Here is a 22,818-nt window from a genome sequence, read left to right as displayed (position 1 = left end):
GACCGTGACGCTGTGGCTCACCAGGCTGTCTTCAATTCAAACGAAGTCCACGGCCTTTGAGATTAACTCAGAAGTTTGCCGTAGCTCGGGCACACAGTCAGTGACCACGCAGGGCAAGGGTCCTTTTTTGAAGAGTGAAGAGAGGATGATAGGGTGGGACGCCCCGGGACATGTGTGTGTGCACGCCGGTGTGTGCTTAGTTAAGGAAACGAGAGCGGTGAGTGGGGGGCCAGTGGGGTGGAGACAGCCAGCTGGACGGTGGCTTTGGCGCACCAGCACCAATCTGGCTTGGGGTTTGCAGGCGAGTTTCAGACACGGGGGCCGTGCTGCCCGTCATGCCACGGGCAGGCGCCCATGCAGGCACAGGCTGTGCATTCGGGAGCCAGGCAGCTACCCGCGTGGTTGGGCGGCGAGAAGGAGTGGGGACCAGGTGCTCTCGCAGCCAAGCGTTTCCGGGACCCACCTGGGGAAGGAAGGGTGTTCCTGGGAGACACGCTGAGTGTGCAGTGGACAGAGAGCTATTGGATGTGTGCACTCAGACTGCGGGGGGACGGGGATGCCCAAGGGAGCCCGCAGGCCCACTCGGGGGCCTGGGATGCACCCCCAGACGGGCCACTCTCTGAGCTCTCCCTGCACTGACGCGCTTGGTGAAGACTCTGACGAGGGGCCCCTGGCTGTCACGGAACCGCCAAGTCGGCAGAGGGGCCCCTCGGCAACATGGTGCGTGGTGGTGACGGAGCAGCAAGGATGCTGTGGGCAGGCTCTGCCGCCCCCTGGGGTGCGTGGTCGTGAGGTCGCCTGAGAGACCAGGCCAGGCCCTGAGGGTCTGCGTGTTGCTGTGCGACTGTACACACAAGTCTGGCGTGTGCAGGCCCTTTCCCTCCGCGTCTGTCGAGGCCACCTGGGCCTCAGCCGGGCCCACCGGGACCCTGTGCGTTCAGTCGGCTTTCAACCCACAGACACGCAGTTCGCAGGGCGCTGTTTCCAGCGGGCTGTGTCGGGGGCGACTCTCCCCGGTTGGTGTTCTCGCGTTTGGTTTTCCCGCTGAGCTGCGTCACTGGTGAGCTCGGAGCAGGGGGTTCCCTGTGGGGCTGCTGTCCCCTGAAAACCAGCCTTTTCTTCGGGGAGACACCTTCGCAGGGAGGGTTGCCTGCCCTTTCCCGCCAAAGCGGAGCGTCTATTAGGATCAAAGGGACACCAGGCCTGGATTCCCAGGTGCCCCCGTGGGCTCTGTGGGGACAGCACAGGGCTCCCAGGTAAGGGCCCGTGGGCGGGGTGTGCATGGCTGGGCCCCTGGCACATGGCCCCGCATAGCGACGGGTCAGGGACTGGGCCCTGCTGCTCTGGGTCCCCATGCCCAGTCGGGCCAGGCAGCGTCACTGCGACTGGCCCGGTGTGTGGCCTGCATGCGGCCAGGGGCAGGTCCGGCTGCTCGGAACCCCACCCTCCTGACAGCCGCCTGTGCGGGCGCATCCTGGGAGTGGGGCTTAATTCGTTGTGACGTACACTCGCTGCCCTGCGTGCACCAGGCTGTCAGCAGAGCCTGGAGGAGGCTGGCAGCCATCCCGGGGGCCTGGGCACCTCCCATCAGGACGAATCAGAGGACTAATGATGGTTTCCTCTCCACCACCCCCACCCCCCTCGTCCACCCCCACCCAGGGACGCTCCGGACGCAGGCCCGCCAAGGAGACTTCGTGTGCGTGGAGTGCGGGAAGTGCTTCCACCAGCCCAGCCACCTGCGGGCGCACACGCGGGCTCACTCAGGTACACTCACCCCGTCCCTCTGCCCTCACTGTCCCTGTCCCTGTCCCTGTCCCTGTGGGGGATGATAACGCCACCCCTTCCCTAAGGACATGCCAGACCGCCCCTCCCCGGAAATGCAGCACCTGAAACGGTTTTTTCTTTGCACCCAAGTGCCCTGCAGTTTAATTTGAGATAAGCCTGTGTGCAAATGTCCCGTTTTAATTAGAGTGTAGAGGTCTGTGAAATGAATATGCTAATGAGCTCTGCAGCCCCCCCCCCCGCCCTATGTGGTAGCTGGGCCCCTCAGAGCTGTCCGTGAGGGGGGAGGGCCCAGACTCTCAGGGACTTGCTGCCCTGAGACCCAGCCAGGCCCCGGGCCGTGTGTCACCCCAGGGAGGGGTGAGGGCAGAGCTGGAGGACCCTGTGCTTGAAGGATCACCCTGGAGCCAGTCTGATGGGAGAGGACAAACCGCAGGGGCCAAATGGCAAGTTGGGCTGGGGAGGGGCCTCTAATCAGTGTCCTCAGGGCCACTCCCTCCTGTGGATCGGCTGGGCCAGAGAGGGCAGAGGCCCCAGGGCGGCGGGGGGAGCAGTGGGGCAGTGAGGGTGCCAGTGTCAGGTGCTGCTGTCTCCTCCCTCCCTCCCTCCCTCTTCCCTCCCTCCCTCCTTCCCGGTGTGAAAGTGCTCCATCTGTGACAGCCCTGATTCTCGGGCCACTGACGTGTCCCTTGTCCCTGCAGTGGTGTTTGACTCCGACGGCCTCCGAGGTGCTGAACTGCTCGCCGCCTCCGCGGACGCCCCCAAACAAGTAGGTTTCCCGATGGCTGTGGTCACAGGTCTGGGTGGCGGTGAGGTCTTGGGGACGGGAGCCAGGGTGGTCGTCCTGGAGCAACCCCTCTCTCCCTGGACAGACGTGCAGACGCCCCCCAGGCTTGGACGTGGGGCCCAGACCTGCAGGGCACTCGGCCTCGGGCTGTGCAACCCAGAGGGCCGCTTCCGCCACCTCTGCGCCGGTGGGGGCTGTGGGGATGGGAACCCGGACTTTCAGGTGCTCCCATCGAAGGTGGTTTTGCGTGTAAATCTCTGCTCCGGAAGAAACCGCCCTCAGTCTCCTTCAGTCCCGGTTCTCGTGTTACAGTGTAGGAAATGCCCGCCGAGTGCCGTGTTGCGTGTCTGTGTCCTGCACGTCACATACTCCACTGTACATCCATGCATGTCTGGACACCTGTGTGTGTGTGTGGCCTTCGTATGCAGACAACTCTCCCCGGGGCAGCGTGGCAGGCCCCTGGGGCCAGTGCGGGGCGGTGGGGGGCGGTGGGGGGCGGTGGGCCCAGGGGCACCGTTCTGCAGCCGGCACGCGCACACTGTCCTCGCTGGTCCCGGCCGACAGCCTCGGTGTAGAGTGCCTTCCTTTTTGTCTGTCTTGGCTACCCTCTCATCCCACACGTTTTCTATGTGACCAAAGACACCCTTGTTGTGAACAGAGGGGTGTCACCATGCCCCATGGGGGCTGAGATGCAGCAAGGGTGCCTGTCCCCGTGCACTTAGCCCCTGGGAGGGGTCGTGGTGGTTGACGATGAGGGGACGAGGGTGCCCGGGAGGTCAGGGGCCTCCCAGAGCGCGCACGCTGGGAGACAGCGGCCACGCAGAGGGCCTCCTGCCAATTTGCGGCCGACCCTCCACTTGCATGGACAGTGCCTGGTCAGGGGTCTCCTTTTTGTGTGTGTTGAACTTTTAGAATTCCTTTATTGTTCAGAGCCTCATATGTCATTGGTCACACGCCTTGCTGGGCATAACTGGTTTTTCGTGGGTAGTGCCCTCTCTTGGTCGGAAAACCCAAGTTTTAGAAGGTGGGGTCGTTCTGCACAGCTCATCAGATGTGTAGGACTGCACCGACAGCCCCCGGGCACCAGCGGCCCCCCTCGAGGTAAACAGCCCTCTCCTCTGTGGTGGGGGTCACCCTGTGACAGGGGTGACCCCCTGTCTGTGGGACCTGCCAGGCTGTGCCGTCTCTGGAGAATTTATATACTGAGACGCTGCTACGAGTCAGTGCCAGGGTCCCCTGCACCCAGGTGACCCTTTATGTCCACCTGAGATACGGCGTTTCTGGGAGCATTTGCAGAGGCGGCACCGGCAGGCAGCTCCAGCGTCCCGGAGCCTCCGGGAACACACCCCGTTCGTCCTTGGCAGGTCCATTCTGCCGGAGTCCCCCTCAGATGCCACGGCCGGAGGCGGTGTGCTCGGTCGCAGACGCTCGTGGGGCCTCGTCCTGTGCAACTGTCGGTTGGCCGGCTGCTTGCTCTTCCAGGGAGCACTCGGGGAAATGCCTGTTTGGGAACAGTGCTGTCGGCCTCACGGCCGCAGCCTCACGCCCCAGTCTGTGCACGCAGACCTCCCGTGGGCGGGTGGACCCCCACCCTTGCCTCGCCGTATTCACGTTGGAGCCGTTGTGTTGGGTGATTGTCACTGGTGGTCACACTGTGCACCTCAGGGAAGTGGCTCGCAGGCGTGCGGTCCTGGCAAATGGGGGACACCCGCATAGGAGGCCAGGTCGGCCTGGGCCCGAGCCCTGAGGAGCTGTGAAGTGACTTTCTCTGATGCACTGGTGCTGGTGGTCTCTGTGCATGTGTGCCCTGGTCCAGCCCGTCCACCACGGGGCTCCCAGGTGTCCCCGCATCTTCACCACGCTCCCCTGTGACGGGCCGCGCAAAGAGGTCTCTGAGACGCAGGTGCAGGCTGAGGGGTGAGAAGCAGGGTTCCTGGGGGGACTCGGTGGTCACACGCTCTCTCCCTGGGCGCCTCTTTCCTTTGCTTTTCTCATGGAAGGGCTTGGGCCGTCCTGGACCGTGGAAGTGCCTTGGAGGAAGGGATGGTTTCTCTCAGCAATGCTGCAAAGCCCGCCAGTTGCGCAGCTGAGAAAAAGAGAAGCCAGACTGTGAAAGTGCTCTCTGAGTTGTCTGGGGACCACAGAGGACCAGGAAAACAACACCATGCGTGCTGAGAGTGCCCTGTGTCCGAGGCCCCTTCACCTCCGGCCTGCATTGTCCCTTCCTTGTCCCGGGTTTCTCCGGTGAATACCATCCGTTTCTTAAATGCCCAGGGCCCGTGTTCAGCAGTAAAATTGTTGGTTGCAGTGGACTGACCTGTGAAAGTGACTCTGAACACACACGATGCTATTTGAATGCAATTCTCAATTCTAAAGAGAGACAGAACCTGCGCACCCAGGTCTGGGGATTGATTGACAGCCCGCCTGCTCGGTCGCCAGGTGTCCCTCCCCCCCTTAAAGCAAACGTGTGCACCCTCCCCGAGCCCTGTGGTGCACAGCGTCTGCTCTCCATGGGGAGGGGCCTGCGTGCGTGCGCACGATCTCTCTCAGCCTAGTGAAGGGGACCCCAGTGGGTGGCTGGGGGTGATCTGTGCACACAGAATCGACACACACACAACCCGTGTGTTCACCTGTGTCCCGTGCCCACCTCTTAGCGTCACGCATGCACGGTGGGGCAAGAGCAGGTGTGCAGTTGCAGGCACGCAACACACATCGTTCACTCTTGTGCTGCTGACTGTGAACGGTGGTGGCTGCACACCCGCTTTCCTCTGCCCGGTGGTTACTTCTCAGGGGTGTTCCAGGTTGCTCATCTGACAGCCAGCGGGAGCTCCTGGTTTTGTTTCTGTTTCTGTATTTTTCTGAGAAAACACGAAGGCTGTCTCCCTGTCCCCGAATGAATCCAGACCAGTCCTCAGTGGGCCTCGTCTCTGATCCGTTTCCCCAAGGTGTGACGTCCCTCTGCAGAAGTGCCCTCACGCCTCCTCTGGTCCCTGCCTCCTGCGCCCCCCACACACTGCTCTGCGCACCGTGCCCCTGCAGCCCCCTCTGCGCAGCGGGCCGGCATGCTGGCGGCTGCTACCCGTCCACGTGGACGTTCTGTACCTGCCATGAATGCAGGGCCCTTGGAAAGAGGCGTTTTCTGACACTGCTGACTGGAGAGAAGCACTCAATCTGTTACATCCACCAGACGTCGTCCCTCCATTTTGGGGCCCCCACAGACAGAGTTGAACCCGGCTAGAACTTTCCATGAGGGTGCTGTTTGGTGTGCAAGCGTGTTTTGAGTGGTCGGCGTAGTGCTCCCAGCCTTAGCTGAGGGTGAGCACTGTGCTGGTTGGTGGGTCACACCTGCTGTCCCGTCCTTGGGTCGTAAACGCTGGCGTTCCAGCCGCGTGTGTCCCGTGCGGTCTGTGAGCCTCCTGCAGGTGCTATGGGCTGGCCTCTATTCTCTTTTCCTGTGGTTGACTTGACTCGGGAAGGGACCCCTTCCATTTCTGCGATGTGGCGGCTGGTGGCAGAAATTGGGTGCATTGCATGGTTTTTTTTGGGCTGGGTGGGAGCTGTAGGCTTCTCCAGTTCAGCCCCTGGACCCAGGCTCATCTGGGACTGCCGTCTGCGCGCGCACCCACTGTGCACCCACTGTGCACCCAGAGGCCTGCTTTTCTGGCCCCTCCCCGCCGTCCTCGCTGCCCTCGGCCTTTCCTGCAGAGCTGCTCAGAGGCCTCCTTTGCCGTTCTCATCGTGGCCCCGAGAGAGTGTCCTGGCCATCCCCTTGGTCCCAGGACTGACCATCTCGGCCGCTGCTGGAGGTGGCAGGGGCACTCACCGCCTGTCCTGCACCTGGGCGGGGAGCCGAGGCGGCTCGGTCTTGGCCCAGGGCGGCTCCTTGCTGGCCGTGGTCTGTGTTCCTGGGTGTGGGTGAGAAACGCCGCAGCAGATGTGCTCAGAGGCCCGAGGCGGAAGTGAGCGTTTCTGCTGTCTCCTTTTCTTGTGCAGGGGAGAGACCCTTCGAGCCCAGACGCCGCTCCGACAGTGCCTCTCCGAAAGGGAACCTAAAGACGCGCTGCCAGCGGACCCGCGGGCCCTGTGACAGCCATCAGCGGCACCCCGACGTCCCAACAGCCTCCCTGCAGTGACCCTGGCTCACCCTTTCGAGGAAGAGGGGCGGAGCCCTTGCCTCCGTTGGACACCTCCGCCCTGGACCCCTGTGCTGGCGTGGAAGCCCAGGGCCGAGGCTGCCCTGCAGGGACGCGGGGCCGCAGCCCAGACGCCACCCTGGAAGTCCCACCAGCCACTCCGCCCACATGCACCTGCACTTCGCCCAGGCTTCCTTTGCCGGTTGGGGCGTCAGTGGGCCCAGGGAGGGCGCAGGCTCCAGTGCAGTCGGAGCCACGTCGGAGCCACGTCGGAGCCACTGGAAATGGGCTTTGGACCCGTGTCGGACCAACCGAAGGCTTACAGGCGGGGCTGTTGGGAGGGAGGGGGGGGTGTGAGCTTGACACCCTGGGACCACTGCAGCCCCTCACCTCCGTGGGTATTTAAGTCGTGCTTGAGTGAGACGGAGGTGGCCCGCAGCTGGGCTTGGGGGGCGTGCAGATGAGGGGTTCTGGCTGTTCCCCGGCTCGGCCATGCACCCCGGAGGCTCTCCCCAGGTCTCTGGGCTGCGGGGGCAAGGCCGGGGGGCCGTCCAGCCTCAGCAGCAAAGCTAGTCGGACACTAGGCGAAGCGGGATCCTTTGTTTCTTCTCAGGGCCTTTTGTAGCAGGGCTGCGTTCGGCACACCGCTCACACAGGAAGGCTGCCCGTCCTGACCCGTGGGCTGGCCACTGTGCCCCGCGGGCCAGGCCCTTTGCATCCCAAGGGGCGACTCCTGGGCGGGCTCGGGGGCCTGATCGCCAGGGCGCTGGTGCTGCGGGGCCTCCTGCCCTCTCCCTCTCCCAGCCCCCCCCTCCCCCCCCCCCTGCTCCCTGCGAGTTGGTGTGTGTTCCTTGTGGGCCGGGCGCTCTCCACAGGAGGGGCACCTTCCCTCTGGAGGGGGAGGCCCCAGGCCCTGGCATGGAGGCCCTGGCTCTATATACCTCTTCCCGGGTCACGTAGACGCAAGTTTCTGTGGTGGGGTTACGGCCCGGAGCAAAGGATCTTAGACCTTGCGGCACCGCAGCGAGAATTGTATCCCACAGATAGAAACAGTTGCTTTTCCTGGGACCGCGACCCTCTGTGTGATGGCAATATTTCTGAACGTCTCAGAGTTTTGCACATGGGATTTTATGCATTATCAAAAGTTACTGCTGCCTTGAATGGAAATGTTCTGTGAAATTTTTTGCAAAAGCTTTACTAGTTTTTTTTTAATTGTGAAATTTTGTAAAGGCAGGAAATGGGTTAAAACGGGCATGCTGAATATATTTTTCAAAAAAGCAATAATTTTACATGTACAGAAATTATCCTTAACCTTTGATGCTGGTAAGAGCGACAGTTTACTTCATACCGCAATGGGTTGGTGCAGTTTTTGTAGAAAATGGGCTTCTGATACAAAGACGTATTTAAACACACACACACCCACCCCTCCCAAGTGTGGTTTTCTTGTTCTAATGGTTTGTTGAGTTATTATGTTATTACTGTTGTTGTTAGCTAGTGTTTGGTTCTGGGCGCTTCTTGTCCCTGAGCTGAAGTTACTTGACAGTTCAGCTCGGTAACACTCAGAGACAGTGGGACTGGACTGGCTCGAGCATCCACACACACGTGTGTGTGTGTGTGTGCACGCCCAGGTCTTCACGTGTTTTCCCGACACCCTCATGCCCAATGTGCACCAGACGGCCCGTCTCGCTGGCATGATCGGGAGTGTCCCCGCAGACGGGGCGGGTGACATGCAGCTGTTCCTGCAGAGTCACCTGGAGCGGAGTTGCAGACACCACTCTGCTCACCTCAGCAGTCTCAGCGCCTCTGCTGACTCACGTTCGGTCGTTGCGATGCTCCCCCAACACCGAATACCTGCCTTCTCTGGCTCTTCGTCTCTCGGCGGCAGCTGAGGAAGGCCCAGGGGCTGGCGACGCCATCCTGTCCGTCTCTCTGTGTGTCGGTCATTGAAAGGAACTCTGCACTCCAAGTGACACGGGGTGTCACGTCCGTCCTCACTGTTCCGGAGCAGCACGCAGGCACCTGTGGGCCTTCCGAGACTCCTGCCCGGGGAGCCTGGTGGATGGAGGGGCGGCGCCCAGGCCCCTGGGCGGAACGCGCACCCTGAGCCAGTGCGAGTGGTGGGGAGCAGCGTGGAGAGCAGACACTGGGCTCCCACGTCACTGAAGGGACAGGCGGGGCCTCCAGGACGCCCCCCTGCAGGACGCGCAGCCTCCGAGCCAGCCCGTGGTCCCCTTCTCTCTGGGACCACCAGTGTTGGACTGGACCGCGATGCCTTTCTGTCCGTTCTGCCTCGTATTTAATATGGTTTGTGTCTTCTTATTTATTTAGCCGACGTGTTCGATCGCTCTTTTCTGATGACTGCCGTGTGGTCTCCCGTCAGCCGCCTCTCCCTCTCCCAGACTCGCTACTACCTCTGCCATCTGCTGTTTCCTCCTGCTTCCCGGGGCCTTCACGGTGCTGCGGTCTCCTGTAACTCAGACAATAAAGGGTTTGTTGTCCTCATGCAGCTTCTCCGTGTGTGTCCCGGCCCCGCTGCCACGCCCGGCGAGGCTGTGCTGCTGGCCGTGCCCGCTGTTCCGCTCACGCCTCCTCTTCACTGTGCGAGTCAGATGACACAGAACGCCACGCTCCCAGCGGGCTTTCGGGTCCCCGCGCCTCCTCCTGATGTGAAGGATGAAGTGACACTTTCCGGAAAGCCGGCTGTTGGGCGTCTTCCCTGGGGAGTGGACCCTGCTTCCTGGGAGGGCGTGGGCGGGCTTCGGTGGAGAGAGTGCAGCTTGCTGCAAACACAAGATGGATTTTAAAGCCAAGTGGGTTTTGCCTTTTTGGTTTTGAAAAGTATTAGATGCTTTAAGGGGTGCTCCCATAGTTAGTTACATTTGAGACCAGGAGGCACACTGGGCTCCTGAGAGACGGGCACCTGGACCCTGCATGGAGGCCTCACCTGTGGCCACCTGGTGTGAGAAAGGGGGCTGACGCTCATTTTGCGCAGCGTGGCCTCCCTGCCGCGGCGTCCCCGACACTCGAGCAGTACGCACAGGCGCACACACGCCTGGACCCCGGGACTCGGCCCTCCTTGGGGCTGGCTGCTGGGTGCGGCAGGGGGTGGGGTTCGTCTCTCCGGGCAGCTGGCTCTGGAGTGCAGCTCAGGGGACAAGTGTCTTCTCTGCGTCACAGGAAGTGACATCCCACACCCTCAGGGCTGCTTTGTGACTGACATTCCTTCTTGAAAACAGATCTCCGTCCCCACCCCCCGAGAGGTGTCAGGAACACATGCAGGGAGGAGCCCCATCTCTGCCACTTCAGCGTCCACTCCGGAAGTGCCCACCAGTCGGGAGCACACGGGGCGCGTGGCTGCTTTCAGCTCCACTGAGCAGAGGGAGGGAGGGGACAGGCCAGGGCTCCGGGGGCGGCTCCCGGCAGGCCACGCCTGCCTGCCACGTGCGGGGACGCGGGAGGATGTTCTGTCTTCGTCAGTTTTGCTAATTCCACTTTAAGGCAGGAAAATGCAAAAACCATAGAATTTGTATTTCTTTTTTAAAATACAATTTATAACATTATATTTTGTACTCTTTATATTAGAATTTGTAACTAGATTGATGTATTTAACTCTATTTCTGAAAAAATAATTCAATGGTTCAGTTGTGTGATAAAATATTTAGATAAACATAATCACTCTATTGGAATTTGAAATCAATAAAAACATCTTGGAGTTCTTGAGATTTTCGTGAGACCTTTTCCCTGTTTCTGGAGGCGCTTTAAATGCTCGGACAGCCCGTTCTGGTCCAGGTTCCTTATTTCTGCGACAACACAAACCCACGGGAAGGGTCTGTATTTGGTGAAGCAGGAGCGTTTTTAGGGTGATTCACAGGACGGTCCATCTAGAAGGATGGCAAGGGGCCGGAGCCTTTTTCCCAGGTGTTTTTTGGAATCCGGGATAGGCACACCCTCAGAGAAAGTTATTTCGGAGGGTGACTCTGCCACCCCCCCCAGCCCATCTTGCATTTCCCACAGCACATCCACACACGACATCCGGCGACAAACCGCACCCCAGCCTGGGGACGCTGAGGGGAAGGGGCTGTGGTTGCCACAGCTCACCGACCAGCCGGCAGACAGAAACAGGCCTGGAGGCCTCAGAGGAGCTCACGGTTTTATCTTGAACAGATAAAGTGTGGTGCAAAGTTATCGCCCTGTCTCAACTGGCAGGGAAAAGGGGACGAGGAGAGTCCTGGAACGGGGCCTTCCAGCAGCTTCAGGGAGGAGGCCTGCAAGCTGGGCACGCAGCTGGTCTGCTCACGGCTAACAGGCCCACGGGGTCCCCAAGCCTCCACAGAGGCGTCATTTGAAGGCTGGTCGCTGTGTGGGCCTCCTATCCTGATGTCATGGGCAGGGGGTGGGGTGGTGGTGGTGGTGGTGGTGGAGCTGCGACCCATGCAGTGAGAACCTAGTCTCGGGTGGGGCTGATCCTGGCGAGTGAGGGGAGACACCAAGCCCTTTGGTAGAAATGCTGGTAGCACTTGGGGGTGAGTCCCCGGCTTGGATCTCTGAGTGTCACCTGATGTGGGGGGTTCCTGTCAGCGTGGGCCTGTGACGGTCACAAGTTCAGGTCCCGGACAGACCCCTTTCCTGTCTGGGGTCCCTGCGCCCCAGCCCCCAATGAAGCCGTTCTCCTCTGTGGGCCCCCTGGTCCTCTTGGGTGGCTCACGGTCCACAGACACCCAGACCGGAGAGCCCCTGAGGCTGGGGGACCCCTGCAGGGACGGGAGTTCCGCACACTGTCCCTCAGGGAAGAGGAGACACAGTGAAGTGCAGGTTGGGGTGAAGCCAGACTCTCGGGCCTGTCCCTTTGCCACGGAGGACGACACAGTGGGGAGCCCGACCCGAGCGTGTGCTCCGAGGGCAGGGCTCTTCTGGCAGTCGGGCGTGCGGATGAGCCCCCGCCCGGGGGGGTGGGGGACCCTGTGCTTTGGCACCAGGTTTATTGCTGTTGAGGCCACAACTAGGTGTCTCACCGTCTGGTCACATCCTGGGACTGCATTTGACGAGGGACGAGAACAGATGAGAATGTTCCCGGAACAAGGACCCAGGGGTGGGAAGGGGACCCGTTCTGGGGAGAGAGGCTCCGCCCAGGACAGCGGGTGGTGGCGCGGCATTTGCAGGCCAGCTCCTGTCCAAAGGAGCACGTCAGAACTGCAGAGACCTCGCGGAACGTTCGTTGGCTCGCGGGTGGGCGGCGTGGCCAACCCGAGTCCCAGGCCCAGGTGCACTGACCCCTGACCCCAAGGAGGTCAAGTTGGTTTTTTGAGGAAACGAGTGTCCATGCCCTGTGGACGGACGGAGGTCTGCGGACCCAGAGGGACAGGCAGGTCTCGTCTGATCAGAGGTCTCAGGCTTCTCCGGAATTGTGGGAAATGTACAGAAAGTTTTTGACATGAATTCACTCAACAAACATGGGGTGCCCACCACTGCTCAGTACAGCCCTGGGCACTGGGACAGGAAAGGGACAGACACCCCGGGACCTGTGTTTGGCGCACCCCTGGCGATAAGGGCAGATGTCAGACCCAGTTCTGATTCAGATGGACATGGCTGGGCAGGGGTGGGGGGTCTAACCACATCCCCCAGGTGCCCCATGTCCCTGGGGCCAGGCGCCACCTGCCTGAAACTTCTGAGACAGTTTTATAGCACGATCTGGGCACTAACTTGGACTTGAAATGAAGCTGGCACCTGGCGTCCGACCCTGGCCGACCTGGAGAGTCTGTGAGGAGACCGTGAGTGGGGAGGGCAGAGTGAGCTGTGGGTCTCGGCCAGGAGAAGCCTGAGGCCATGTGCTTTGGGAAAGCCCCACGGGACACTTAGCATGGATTTCAAGTCATCAGATCTGACCGAGGAAAGGGACTGAGGTCATTGTCAATTAATTCTTTGGTGACATTAACTCAAAGTGAGGCTTCGGGCAGCGAGGCCATGAGCCTGTGATGAGCCCGTGGTGGCCAGGGGCTGCCTTGTGCAGAGGGGCGGGCACCTCCCTGAGCCGCAGGGAGCCTCTGTCCCCAGTTAGAGGGCCAGAGACAAGTCAGAGGGGACAGTCCAATGCTCGAGGGGACGCTTGGATGTGAGACACAAAGAGGCAAACTTTTGGGCTGAGAGACCAAGGCTGGGAAGGTTGGCTCTGAGGGCAGCTTGTGCAGTGAGCTGGCTTCTTCCACATGCAGAGGACACAGCTTCCGGGCCTGAAAGGTGGGTTCTGAACAAGCACAGGAAGCTAAGGACAGCCCGACCCCCCTCCCCGGGCAGGCCACGGGCTCCTGTATAGGCAGAGGCAGGGGGACGGGGGTGGGGTGGGAGAGGTGGGCTGGACAGCCCCCTGCAAGGCCTGTGTGCACAGGCAGGAGGGGAGGCCGGCTGGCTCCCATGCCCCTGCTTTGCTTGGGGACAGGGGCCCACTGGGCAGCCGTGACAGCCATCTCTGTGCTGCGTGTCACTGCTTCCAAAACGCTTAGACACCATGACCCCGAGGACCCTGGCAGTGACCTGCAAGGGGAGGGGCGCGCAGACTGGTGCCGCCGCCCCCCTCACTGGAGAGACAGATGCAGCCACCTGTGCACCAGAACGAGACGGTTTGGAGCCTGAAGCTCTTGTTTCCTGGGACCCACGTGGCTCTCAGTGACCTTCTGCACTCGAAGAACCAGCATCTGTGGGAGAAAACGGGGCTGGGGGCCCCCCGAGCACCTGGCGTGAGTTCCCAGGGTTCTCGGGCTCTCCGGCCCTCAGCCTGCCTCTCCAGGTTCAGCCTTTCCTTCCCGACTGGCTCTTCCTTTCACCCTGCAGACCTCCCCGCCCCAAACACCACCATGCACAAGCCTGTCCCCCTGTCCCCTGTGTGTCCTGTCTGTGTCCCAGTGAATCTTCCTAAAAAGTGTGGCCACCGCCACATGCCACCCCCCCAGCCTAGCTTCGACAGCCACCCCTGCTTCACTGAAGTGCCTTGAGTTGAGGTCAGTGAGGACCGTCCCCTGGCCGCTGGCAGGCGACCCGGAGCGCTCACCGTCCCATCGAAAGTGCGGCCTCACACTTCACACTGCGCTTCCTCTTCCTGTGCCCCCACCTTTTACACCCAAGTGAAGGGCAAGGTCTGGCCACAGGGTGGCAGCGTCCTCAGGAAGCGGCCATCCTCAGAGGGAACTGGGCCAGCTGTCCCTCCTTCCAGCACCTGGTAAGCTGGTCCCTGGTCCCAGGCTCCTTCTCCAGAACCTGCTCACCCTGAATGTGCCCTCTTCCACCACTAGATGGCGGATGGTGGTCAGACATGAATGCACAGTGTCGCCAATTTTGAGTTCATTCGCTTCCTTCGTTACTTTGCTCAGCAAACGTGCATGGAGCACCCACTGTGTGCCGGGTCATGTGGGCTGGCTGCCTACTCAGGGGCTACCAAGGTGAAGACGTGTGGGGGTGCAGGGCGTGCAGCCCTGGGGACGGGGTGGGCTACGGCATCCCCCTCCCTCAAAATGAATGCCTGCCTGCCGTGTCCCCTGGATTCCAGGTACAGAAATGCTGTGTGATGCGACCTCCTGTCTCTCAGGGTGTTACGTCCTCCTGGGGGTGCACGGGGGGCCCCGGTGAACAAACGCATGCAGAAACCTCAGGGTGCAGTACCTGTAGTGAGCAGAGAAGGGGAGAACTTCCTGTTGTGGTCAGGGCCTTGGTGTGCTGTCTCCCCTGACCAGGAGGCTGAGGGCAGAGAGCCGGGAGCACAGAGGGCCCGGGGCTGGAGGGGACGCGCCCGTACAGAGCACGGCGGCTCGGAGCCGGCTTGGTGGGCTCAGGTGGGGGGCCCCACCTCCAAACAGTCACACTGGGAGGGCTTACGGCCTCAAGCTACTGATTTAAGGGGACACAGTCCAGTCTGAAATGGTGTCCTCCAAAGAGGAGGCTGGGGAGCAGGGAGGGGCAGATGCTGGAGGAGGAGGGCTCTGACTTCCAAGACTTTTTTCCCCTTTGTTTGGTAGGTTGATGGGTTTTCTTTAAGAACAGCTGTGGGCCCTGGTGGGTGTGGCTCAGTGGATTGAGCACTGGCCTGTGCACCAAAGACTTGCCTGTTCGATTCCCAGTCAGGGCACACGCCTGGGTTGCAGGCCAGGTCCCCAGTAGGGGGCGGCAAAGAGGCAACCGCACTTTGATGTTTCTCTCCCTTTCTTTCTCCCTCCTTTTAAAAATAAAATAAATAAAATAGTTTAAAAAATTAATCTATTGAAAAAACAGCCGCGAATAAACTCCTGTTTAAGCCCAAATGGGTCTTGGTGCCTTGGTCGCACACTGGGGTTAGCACAGCGACCCCGAGGCTGGTCCTTACCTTTATCCCACACAGGTGAGGGAGGGGACTCCGTGTGGACGATACAGGATGACACACACAGGCCCACCCTTCCGAGCGCTTTCCCAGTCGAACAGCCTTGCACGCAATTTGCTGCAATTCTGCCCGACGCAGCAGCGACCCCCATGGCTGTGACCCTGAGCAGGACCCGGGCCGCCCCCAGCAGACTCGGCCGAGGACGCCTTCTTCCCGTGGCTGGAGGCGGAGTTTCCCCTTATTTCTATTGTAAGGTTGGGGGGGGTCGTATTTAATAAACAGGAATTCGACAAAGTACTACAGTATAATCACCTAATAGTATCCATTTCACCCCATAAAATTATTACACCCAGTCTTAAAGTGTTCAATGTGCTGCTATGAGAAGAGAGTTGCGTAAAACTCAGTTCACCATATTAAACCTCGTAATGGGACACAATCAATCAATCACATAACCTGGCAATATTAAACTTTCCTCGTTTTCCTTTAATTTTGTGTTTTTAGTGTAACCGAACGAGCTTGAAGCAGCAGGCTTTTGCTCACAATCCCCTGGCAGCGAGAGGCAGAGCGGTTGCACGCGGAGTGATGACGAATGTGTCATGCAAACCCCTCGTATGTCACCACGTGTCACTACGTGACATCAGCCTGGGTTGGTGTGGACGGCCCGGCCATCACAGGGCCCATGCCCGCAAGCACTTTGGACTCAGTGCAGAGGGTAGGAAAAAGGCTTGAACCACACCGGAAGCGGCAGAGGAATTCCCCTCGGAGGTTTTCGTCTCTCGAGTGGTTTTCGTGAAGTCTCTGAACATGGTGTTTTGAAGGCAGAGAGTAGCCAGTCAACTGGGAGCTGTTTTGGGGAGCCTGTTCACAGGGCAGAGCACAGCAGATGACCTGTCTGCCCCCTCACCCTCCCCTGAGCACCGTCGTGGCCGAAACCGTTCCCTGGGGGTGCCTGACAGTGTTGGGGTGCGCTTACTCAGGTTTCTCAGGCAATGGAAGTCGCCGTTTTTCTAATCGAAGGGGGCGGTCTTTCCATAGTGGTTGAGATGGGCTCCGAGCTGAGGACCACCAGATAATGACGTCTTTAAGAAGGCCTGGTTTAAGTCAGCCAGGCGCCCTCTTGGCCTCGTAGACACCATGCAGAGCACAGCCATTGCCTAGTTCATCGCATCGAGTGTGCGTCCCACTCTGTCACACCCGACCCTCGGCCACCCTGAACGAGCCTGGGCCAGACAGAGTCTCCGCCTGCCTTTCTAGGTGGCCAGTCCTGGGTCTGGTCTCTGGTCCCAACTCGTGATGGTGCAGGCAGTGGACGGTCCCCAGCTCCGACGTGCGGCGGGCTCGCTGGTCTCCAGGGAGCCATGCGGTCCTTGAGGACCATGGGGCCCTGGTTCTCTCTCGGTCTGCTCGCAGACCCTGTGAGCTTTCCTGAGCCTCTGGTAGGGGGATCCAGGGCCGGGACTGTGTGTGGCGAGGCCTGCAGCGGGCGCTGAGAGCAGCAGCCTGTTGGCAGGTCTTGGTCAGCTTTCTCCATGGGATGCTTATTGTTCTTCTTGCAGAAAAACGCTCCACGAAGGGACCCCCCACAGTGATAAAGGTGCACACTCGGTGGGTGATTCCCAGAGGCCGGCGATGCCCAGGCCACTGGCGTCTGCTTTGGGAGTGCCTGTTTGCTGTGGGGAAGGCGGACCCCACGCCCACGATTCAGGCCGAGGGATCGCCGAAGGCCATCAAGTTAACAGTGGTTTCTCTGGTGAGCCCCTCTCCAGCAACCGTTTCAAACGGCGCTCCGAAGTTTCCCATGGGAAGGAGAAGGTGTGAGGGAAATCCCTTTTGAAAGCGGTCAAAGGTGCGGCTCCCCAGGGGAGGCCGTCTGTGCAAGAAGATGATGGTGACACCTGTGTTTTCAGGGCCACAGGGCCACCCAGGCCCCGGCCTCGGGGACATTGCAGAGCGTGACTCTGAGAGCCGACAGTGTGCCCTCGGGCTCTGTGCTGGTGCAGTGGCAGGGAGGGGCCCGTGCCCCTTCTCCCGCAGATCCCAGCCATCGCTGCGGGGGCCCTTTCCAGCTTCATGGTGCTTGGCAAACACTCTGCACACGGGCATCGGGCCGGTCGACCCGTGGGGCCCCGTGGAATGATGCTGAAGTGTGGCAGTCTGGAACCATCCGCCCAGCAGCTGAAGCAACAGGCCCGGGGAGGCCCCTGCTGACGCCTCAGGAAGCAGAACAACAGGACGCAGCAAGTGGGGAAGAGAGAGCAGATACTCGGCCTGGAGTGCAAAACGGCGATGCTCTCCTGCAAGAGGGAGGTGTCAAAGCCCGTGGCAGGTGGCCCCTCCCCGGAAGGTGAAGACACAGGGATTCCACCGTGTCTTTCTGGACATTTCCACCGCTTCAAATCCTTCTGCGGCCATTAAATCGAGGCTGATTTGCAAAGTGGGATTGGATGGTCAACGGGCCAGGGAAATGGCAGCCATTAATGTTATTGGAAGGACCTCCCTCGACTGGTGGCCCTGATGGGACAGCCCATCGTAAAGGGTTAAGCAGCAGCCAGGAGACAAGGCAGGGCCCTGCTTTGAGAGAGAAAATAACAGTTTAATGCAGGGCCCTGCTTTGAATTCCGCTTTCATGTGGCCTCTAGACTAAAGGCCAGACAAATTAACACCACTCCATGCATTGCGCCGGGGAGCCTCTTCTGTGAAGGATATGTAAATATTGCACTAATCAGAGGTTCTGGGATTCCAAACGCCCCGAAAGGTTATGACCCGCGGCCCTGTTAATACACGCGCGAGGACGTGGGCGGACTCCTCGTGAATGACAGTGAACACGGGGTGTTTTGCATGGAAAATAGCCTCATAAATGACCTCTGCCTTTTCCCTTTTCAAATGGGTGACAGTAATGAGTGGGGGGGGGGAGCCCACCCCCCAGTGCTAGTTACACCTTCCCCTACGGAGGTCTCCCTGGTGTCCGCTCGCTCCCAGGAGAGGATTCATCACAGGAAACACTCCTCCCCTTTCATTTTGGGGGGCTCCCTCACAGGGGCGAGTGAGAGAGAAGCACACACGTGCAGCGCAGTGGGGTTAGTGTTTCATTTCCTCAGGAATCTGCCCGCTCTCCTCAGGGGCGGGGGCGGCATCTCTCGGAATGCTGATAAAACCTCCCAGGCTCAGCCCACGACCTTTCGCCGGGCGGGTCTGTGTCTCTTCACAGGACGGATGTTTCAGCAGCTTAGAATCCCTGCCAAGACACTGTTTTCCATGCACAGAAAGTTCTGGTGTTTTCCCAGATTTCAGCTGGATCAAAGAGCAGCGTAAATAATGGAGGCCTCCCTCCCCTCCCCACCAGGGGCAAGTGTCTTTTCATGTTTTCTTTGTTTTTTTTTTTAATCTTCACCGGAGGGCATTTTTTTTCATCGCCTCTAGAGAGAGAGGAAGGGGAGTTAGGGCAGGGGGTGTGGGTTGGGGGGTGGGGCTAGAGAGAGAGAGAGGGAGGAGAACACAGCTGGGAGAGAGGAATATCAACTGGTTGCCTCCTGTACATGCCCGGGCTGGGAATCGAACCCATGACCTTTTGTTTTATAGGACAACGTTCCAACCAACTGAGCCACACCAGTCAGGGCTTTTCATATTCTTTTTTTTTTTTTTAAATCTCACAGTAATCTCAACTCGTGTTAGGGAAGGTCCGCTTGCTTGCTGCTGCTCAGAGCGTCCGACCGCAACTTGCTTTGGTCTCACACGCCGGACTGAAGGCCGAGACTCTCCCGGGGCCTGGTCGTGGGAGGAGGTTTCTGACAAAGGATCTCGTGGTAGTTGGCCAGGAGGTTTTGTTTTTTTTTTTAAATAAACTTTAAATCAGACTTCTACCAGTTACATCCCCTTGAATGCTACTTTGGGAGTCCTCTCCAAATTCCACCAGGGCCCTGCTTCAGTGTTTCCAGCTCTGCGGTGTCCCTCCCTCTCTCTGGGACACCCCCTGTGCTGCCTGCCTCAGTTTCCCTGGGTGTGCCCTGCTGCAGGTGACACCTCTGCATGCTTTTGCAGGCCAGCCCCCTGTTCCCCGTAAGCTGCCTGCGCTTGTTAGAACGTTCTGGAGATCAAACGGCCCCCTTTATTGTGTTTAGAGACGCGTCCATGGTTTCCTGGCCTGAAGCCCGTCTCCCTCGGCACAGGTCTGCCCCTGACAGAGCTGGGGGCGGTGATGGGCAATGACGCCAGGCCTCCGGGCCTCTAGGGGTCAGTGGTGGACTGAGGCCTGCGGGAGGGCAGGAAGGGCCGGGAGGGAAGAGTCGCAGGTGCAGCCCTTCCTGTCAGTATGTGACCAGAGCCGGGCCGCCCGGCTGTGTCCTGAAGCAGCAGCGTCCCCCATCCCCGGAGAAGCACAGATTTCCGTGGGAGCAAGAGAGAGGCGTGGGTGCCAGGCCTGAAGGTCTCTGTTCCCTCCCTGGGACTGGCCACCTGATGGCACTGCTGCCCAGCTCTGGGGTCGTGGGGACATCGTCACGCCTGGGAGAGGGCTTGTAGTGCCTCCGCCTTTCAGAGCGCATGTAGGGGGTTTTCTCGCTGCCTGTGTTTCTCATCAACCAGATGAGAAACAACCTTCCAAATGTGAATAAAACAAACCCTCTCCCCGTCCATCTATTTGACGTTTAGTGTTTGGGTCTGAGACCGCTGAAAACTGTCCCAGCATACGCCGGTCGAGCAGACAGCAGGTATCAGAGCAAACCCGGGGCTCACTGGCTCTGTTATCGTGTCAGTGCACACAGAACGAGACCACGCTGCACGGTACTTACGTTAGCGGGACTCCTTGTGGGGCCCGTGTCCAACCTTGCGCTTCCCTCTTGGTCCGGTGGGCTGCAGCGAAGGCAAGGAAGGGGGTCAGGTGCCGCCTGTGGTCACGCTCAGAGGGACAGAAGCAGCTTTGTGTCGTTGCTTCCTGCTGTCAGAGACGGGCCTCAGCCACACGTCCGGATAAAAACGCAGTGGCCACGGCAGCGTGCGTCCCCAGTGACCCGTGTCCTCGGGGAGAGAGAGCCAACCCGTGGTCTGCAGGGTGGGCGCGGCTGCCCTGTCTGCATGCATTTCGATTCCTGGGCAGTCACGGAGGGGCTGGAGCCCGCTGCCTCCACACTGGCCGTCACGAGGTGGGTGAGGAATCGGCGTCTTGGGCTCGGGGAAGCCGGGTCACTGGTTCCTGATACTTTGGGTGGAGGACAAAAGCCAAAATCATGCTAAGAAAATGTTTACACTTTTATGTAACCTCAGTCTTTCAGGGTGAATAAATCTTTGGTTTCTCTTTGTTCAAATTAAAAACAAATTGCTAGCATTTATTGGTAGAACATCGCGATGTGTAACATTCGGAACTCACATACTGAGACTCGAGGAGATTTTCAGCGGGAGACTGTGTGGTCTGAGGAAGCAGGTTGCACTTGAATCCCCCGTGGGCACGTGGGGCGCGTTCAGGGACGCTCCATGGAGCACTGACTCCGGCTTAAGGTTTTGTCTTCCGGCGAACCCGGGGTCTTCTTTTTGGAAAAATATAAGCCGGCTTTACCATTAGCTTCAACAGAAGTCCGTTTCGCCGGTAACTGTGCTGCGTGATCAGTGTGCCCTGTCATCTCGGGACGGGGAATTCGTGAGCTCACACGGCTGCGGTCGGTGTGAAAATTGTGTCCCTCTCCCAGATCCCTCCGCTCTCTGAGACGGTATAGACCGGCCTTCGTGATTTGGCACATGCCATGCAAATAATTTCTGTGCCATGGGACTAGAGGTTGAGGGTCCTAATTTTTTCCATCTGTATATTCAATTCCTGCAGAACCATTAAAAATAAGCCTTTTTTCCTCCCTTTAATTGCTCTAATGTCTTTTTCAAAATTACTCGATCACATGAGTTGTGGGTCTATTTCTGGAATGGATATATTTTTAATGTAATGGGTGGGGGGAGGCGGCCGACCTGGGTTACTACTACACAGCACACGCCGCTGCTGTCACGGAACTGCTCGCTGAGGGCGCCCGGCCCGGGTGTCGGAGGCCTGGTGACGGGGAGAGGAGGAGGAGGAGGACCCCAGAGGGGCGCGGGATCTTCCTGTTTGGTGATGAATTGCATCTCTCCCATACCCGCCAGTCTCCCAGGTACCCGGTCCCACCCCTGCCAGTTTGCATGTGCGGCATGTGTGGCGTGTGCGGTGTGTGTGGCGTGTGTGGCGTGTGCCGTATGTGCTGGTCCAGGGCCTCGTTCTGTCCATCGCGGGTGTCTGATCCCCTGGCATAAAGGTTTTCTTCTCTTTGAGATCTTTTTTTAATAGACTATTTTTACAGCCGCTGTAGGCTCACAGCAGGATGGAATCCTTCTCATGTCTAATTCACTCCTCCTTTCATAGCTTCTTAAGGTGGAAACTCGGGTCGTTTATTTTTAAACCTCTGTTCTTTTCTAAGGAAAACTGTTAAATCCAGAAATTTTCCTCTAAGCACTGGTTTGCATTCATTTAACCATTTTTGGTGTGATATGTGTCTTTTATTATCATTCACTTGAAAATATTTCATAATTTCCTTTTGTGTTTACACTAGTCCTGTTGGTGATCTCGAGAAACCGGGACCAGCAGGCAGTAGAGACTCTTGGGTCATGAAGTTGTTATTTTTCACTGAATTGGGAGTTTTTCACCCATTATTTCTTATTTATTTATTTGTTTGTTTGCTTTTTATTTCTGAGACCCCAATTGCATGCGTGTTAGACCAGGTGAAGTCCCCCTTCGCATCCTTGAGGTGATCTCTCTCTCTCCCCCACCTTCTGTCACTCAGGTCTCGACATTGCGTCAACCGTTTTCAGCCAAACCTCGCTCTGCTCTGTAACCATATTCGGTCAATGTTTGCTTCAGTTACTGTGGTTTTTGTTCCGTGATTTCCGTTTGGTTGTTTGAACGGTTTCTCTTTCTCCGCTGTGTTTCCTCCTTTTGACCCACGCGTGGTGGCCATTTTTCCTTCCAGACTGTGAACATATTTGTAATATCTGATTTAAAATTGTTTTTTGCTAGCGCAGACGTCCAGGTCACCTTGGCGCTGACGTTCAGTGACTGCGTGTGCCCTTGACCACGGTCACATTTTAACGTTCCCCCTCCCTTGTCTGCGAACTCTGGGTGGGGTACTTGAGTGGATGGGCAGCTCATAACATTTTCCCATATTCCTTTGAAGAGCGTTACGGCGGTCAGCTAACCTGGATGGACTCGAATCCAGACCCAGAATCTCCCCTCTGAACTCTGGTCTTTCCTGGAGCTTTCCTGTGCACACGCCAATCGGCCAGACAAGGATCAGGGCAGAATTGGTATTTGGCCCCTCCAGGTCCAAGAGCTGCCTCATGAATTTCCTCTGGTAGCTGTAATTTGGAATCGACTAATTTATTTTAAACTCTCTTGGGGTGTCAATTGGGATTTTATGGAATACTTTCATCCAGGTGGGGAAAAGAGCGTGTACCCGCATCGAGCCATCTTGTAACATAATGCTCCGTTTGTCTGTATTTTATGTCTGTCAGTAAAATTCACATGTCTTTACTATAGCTGTTGCGCATTTACTATCAGCACCATTCCTCGGCACTTGTATTGTTGGTCATTTATTCCTGCCTCTCCTGTCTTCACTTTGCTGGATATGCGAACTCGTGTGCTCTCACGTAGCCGGTGGCTCAGTTTGGTTTATCACTGTGGGTGTATGAGCAAGGCAGCCGAATGTTAGTCTTCTTTTACCTGCATCTCCTTTTCCTGCTTCACTACATGGATTGGGAAGATCTACCGA

The 22,818-nt window shown here is 58.5% G+C and overlaps 1 protein-coding gene across 3 annotated transcripts in view; it reads left to right on the top strand.

Annotated features, from left to right (window-relative positions):
- ZNF516 (zinc finger protein 516) overlaps positions 1-10,424 on the top strand; it is a 77,778-nt gene extending 67,354 nt beyond the window's left edge. For all 3 annotated transcript variants that reach the window (XM_037035934.1, XM_037035942.1, XM_037035925.1), the window contains exons 4-6: positions 1,660-1,764; positions 2,484-2,551; positions 6,563-10,424. In XM_037035934.1, the coding sequence (XP_036891829.1) occupies positions 1,660-1,764; positions 2,484-2,551; positions 6,563-6,622 (233 nt within the window). In that variant the 3' untranslated portion in view covers positions 6,623-10,424. The remainder of the gene's footprint in view (positions 1-1,659; positions 1,765-2,483; positions 2,552-6,562) is intronic.
- Positions 10,425-22,818: the final 12,394 nt, after the last annotated feature.

The sequence above is a fragment of the Sturnira hondurensis genome, unplaced genomic scaffold (genome assembly GCF_014824575.4).
Source record: "Sturnira hondurensis isolate 20B ecotype Veracruz unplaced genomic scaffold, ASM1482457v3 Scaffold0001872, whole genome shotgun sequence".
Taxonomy (NCBI): domain Eukaryota; kingdom Metazoa; phylum Chordata; class Mammalia; order Chiroptera; family Phyllostomidae; genus Sturnira; species Sturnira hondurensis.
The sequence above is the reverse complement of the archived record's forward strand: the minus strand, read 5'-3'. Positions and strand labels throughout refer to the sequence as shown.